Below are 2,500 nucleotides of genomic sequence, written 5' to 3'. Positions count from 1 at the left end.
GAGAGAATTACGGGCGTGTCCGTCGTGTGTGTGTTTGTGTCTTCTTTTACGTTTATCAGTAAACCATTGCTGGAAAAATGACTGGAAGTTGATGTCCAACTATAGTTTGCTAATATGAAATTACAAAATGAGTTTTAACTTCTGACGTCAACTGTAGGTGCTATGTGAAGGACTTTTATTTTCTTATAAATATTTCAACCCTATTAACTCTGGGGGTGGGAGCTAATTTTCAGCATGAATGTTTTAAGGCCTTATTTTGTTATTGATAGTAACATAAATGCAGAAGTTATCTCTGAAATGTTCAGTTTCTAAGCTTTCAAATGATATCTCATATGCCTGACTTATGTATACGGAGACTTCAACGTTTTAAGCGTAAACGTTATTCGCAATATAGCGCGCCCTAGAGTTTATGGACTAAACTGCTCCCATAATAAATTTCTGGTAAAACTGGAATCACCTGTTTGCACAGTCAGATATACTACTGTATGGCAGACTCTCTACCGTCTGTTTACTGCCATACCGCCCCGTATGAACAGTATGTGGCGTGTTTTGAGGTTTAAAGCGTTTGTGTTGTGGACTCACTGATGCGTTCTGGCGGCACATTGTTGCTTTATAATAAATGAAGGTTTAGTTCCAAAGATCCTTTGTGATGTTTATCTTTATAATTGAACTCCGCCGCTGCTCCAGATGCTCTTACTGTAAATGTACTGTATGGGACTGCGGGAAAAGCTCATCATTAATCACACTTACAGAGCTCTAATAATTCATGCGAGTTATTCTTAGAAGCAGTTGTTTGTTGGATCTCCCTGAGCGTAGTCGAACTCTCTTCCTGTCACATCAGCTTGTGTTTGGCAGTAAATACTGTTGGATATTTGTGCTCTGCTGCAGAAGGTTTCTAAGAGCAAAAGAATCTTTCTTACAAACCTCCGGTGTCACAGCACGAGTCACTGACTGTTTGAGTGAACGCAACTCAATTCTTCTGCATGAGTGACGAATCGCTCTCGGGTCATATATGCCATTACCATTTAGCTCACGCTTGTCCAGAAGAAATGACTCTTCAAGATGACTTGCTATCCATTTAATAACCTATCCGTTTGTCCCATTGAGCAGCTCTGATGTTCCAGAGCTCTGAAAGGTCTTGAGAATGAATATCAAACTCTTTCTTGTGTTTTCAGGTGGCTGATTTCATTCATTCTTTACCGGGCTGTGAAGAGCAGGCCAAACAGTTCAGAGAGGAGGTACGTGTGACTCGATCGAGAAATATAAATGAATTTCAAACATGGCAGTTAATGAATCTAATAAATAATGAAGATTGCATTTACAGCTGCCACAACTTTAACTAGTCGTGAAAAGTAGCAACAGTGTTACGCTGAGGTCTACTTGCAACCAATCACAGACCATCACGCACCTTCATTGCATAATTTATTCAATCATTGGAAAAATAGTTTTTTTAACCCTCCTATGTATTCTGTCATTTTTGACTGAAATATATGTTTAAAATTGTATACAATTGGTTTCCTTTATCTGAGCAGTAAAACACTTGGTGACTTTCCTGCATTTACCATCTTAACATAAAATAAATTGGGCTTGATTCGATAAGTGGTTGTAAAAAGAAATAATGACACCTTTGGTGTTCACGGTCAAAATGGACTGACCATTATGAATAGGAAAGACCAAAAATAGAGCTTTTCAATCTGTCAAATACAATCAATAAGTTAAGAACTGACAGAAATTACAGGGTGAGACTCTAAAACATCCTCCGTGCAAAGACAAAGATCCCCCATTTGGCCTTAACAGACTGTAGGGGCAAGTGCTGTTAGTGAGCACCTATGAAGGCCGGAACGGTACACGAGGGGGTGGGGGGTCAGCACCACGCCCGACCGCCTTTGTCTCCCCGGTGGCGATGTTTTACACACACCGCACCAGGTACTCATTTTAGGCTGAGTCGACCTAGGGGAGGCCCGGGACCGGTTCAGATAATCATCACTGATGTTGGCCATGAGCGGGAATCCAACTCAGGTCGCCAGGTTCATAGCGCGCTAACCACTACACTACCGCTCCCCCTATGTGTACTACCACACACGCACACACATACACACACACACATACATACACACTCTCTCACACACTTATACACACATATATACACACACACACTCATACACACACTCACTCACACACTTAGACACTCTTACACACACACACTCTCACACACACACACTCTCACACTCACACACACACACACACACACTCACACACTTAGACACTCACACTCACACACACACACACACACACTCACACACTTAGACACTCTCACACACACACTCTCACACACACACACACTCTCACACTCACACACACACACACTCACACACTTAGACACTCACACACACACACACACACAAACACACACACACTCACACACTTAGACACTCACACACACTCTCACACTCACACACACACACACACACACACACACACTCACACACTTAGACACTCA

At 42.0% G+C, this 2,500-nt stretch overlaps 1 protein-coding gene across 1 annotated transcript in view; it reads left to right on the top strand.

Moving 5' to 3' along the window:
* Positions 1–2,500, top strand: part of LOC127634607 (lethal(3)malignant brain tumor-like protein 4) — an 88,718-nt gene that overhangs the window by 83,859 nt on the left and 2,359 nt on the right. Inside the window, exon 19 of the mRNA XM_052114217.1 lies at positions 1,176–1,238. Coding sequence (XP_051970177.1) covers positions 1,176–1,238 — 63 coding nt within the window. The remainder of the gene's footprint in view (positions 1–1,175; positions 1,239–2,500) is intronic.

The sequence above is a fragment of the Xyrauchen texanus genome, chromosome 41 (assembly GCF_025860055.1).
Source record: "Xyrauchen texanus isolate HMW12.3.18 chromosome 41, RBS_HiC_50CHRs, whole genome shotgun sequence".
Classification (NCBI taxonomy): Eukaryota; Metazoa; Chordata; class Actinopteri; order Cypriniformes; family Catostomidae; genus Xyrauchen; species Xyrauchen texanus.
The sequence above is the reverse complement of the archived record's forward strand: the minus strand, read 5'-3'. Positions and strand labels throughout refer to the sequence as shown.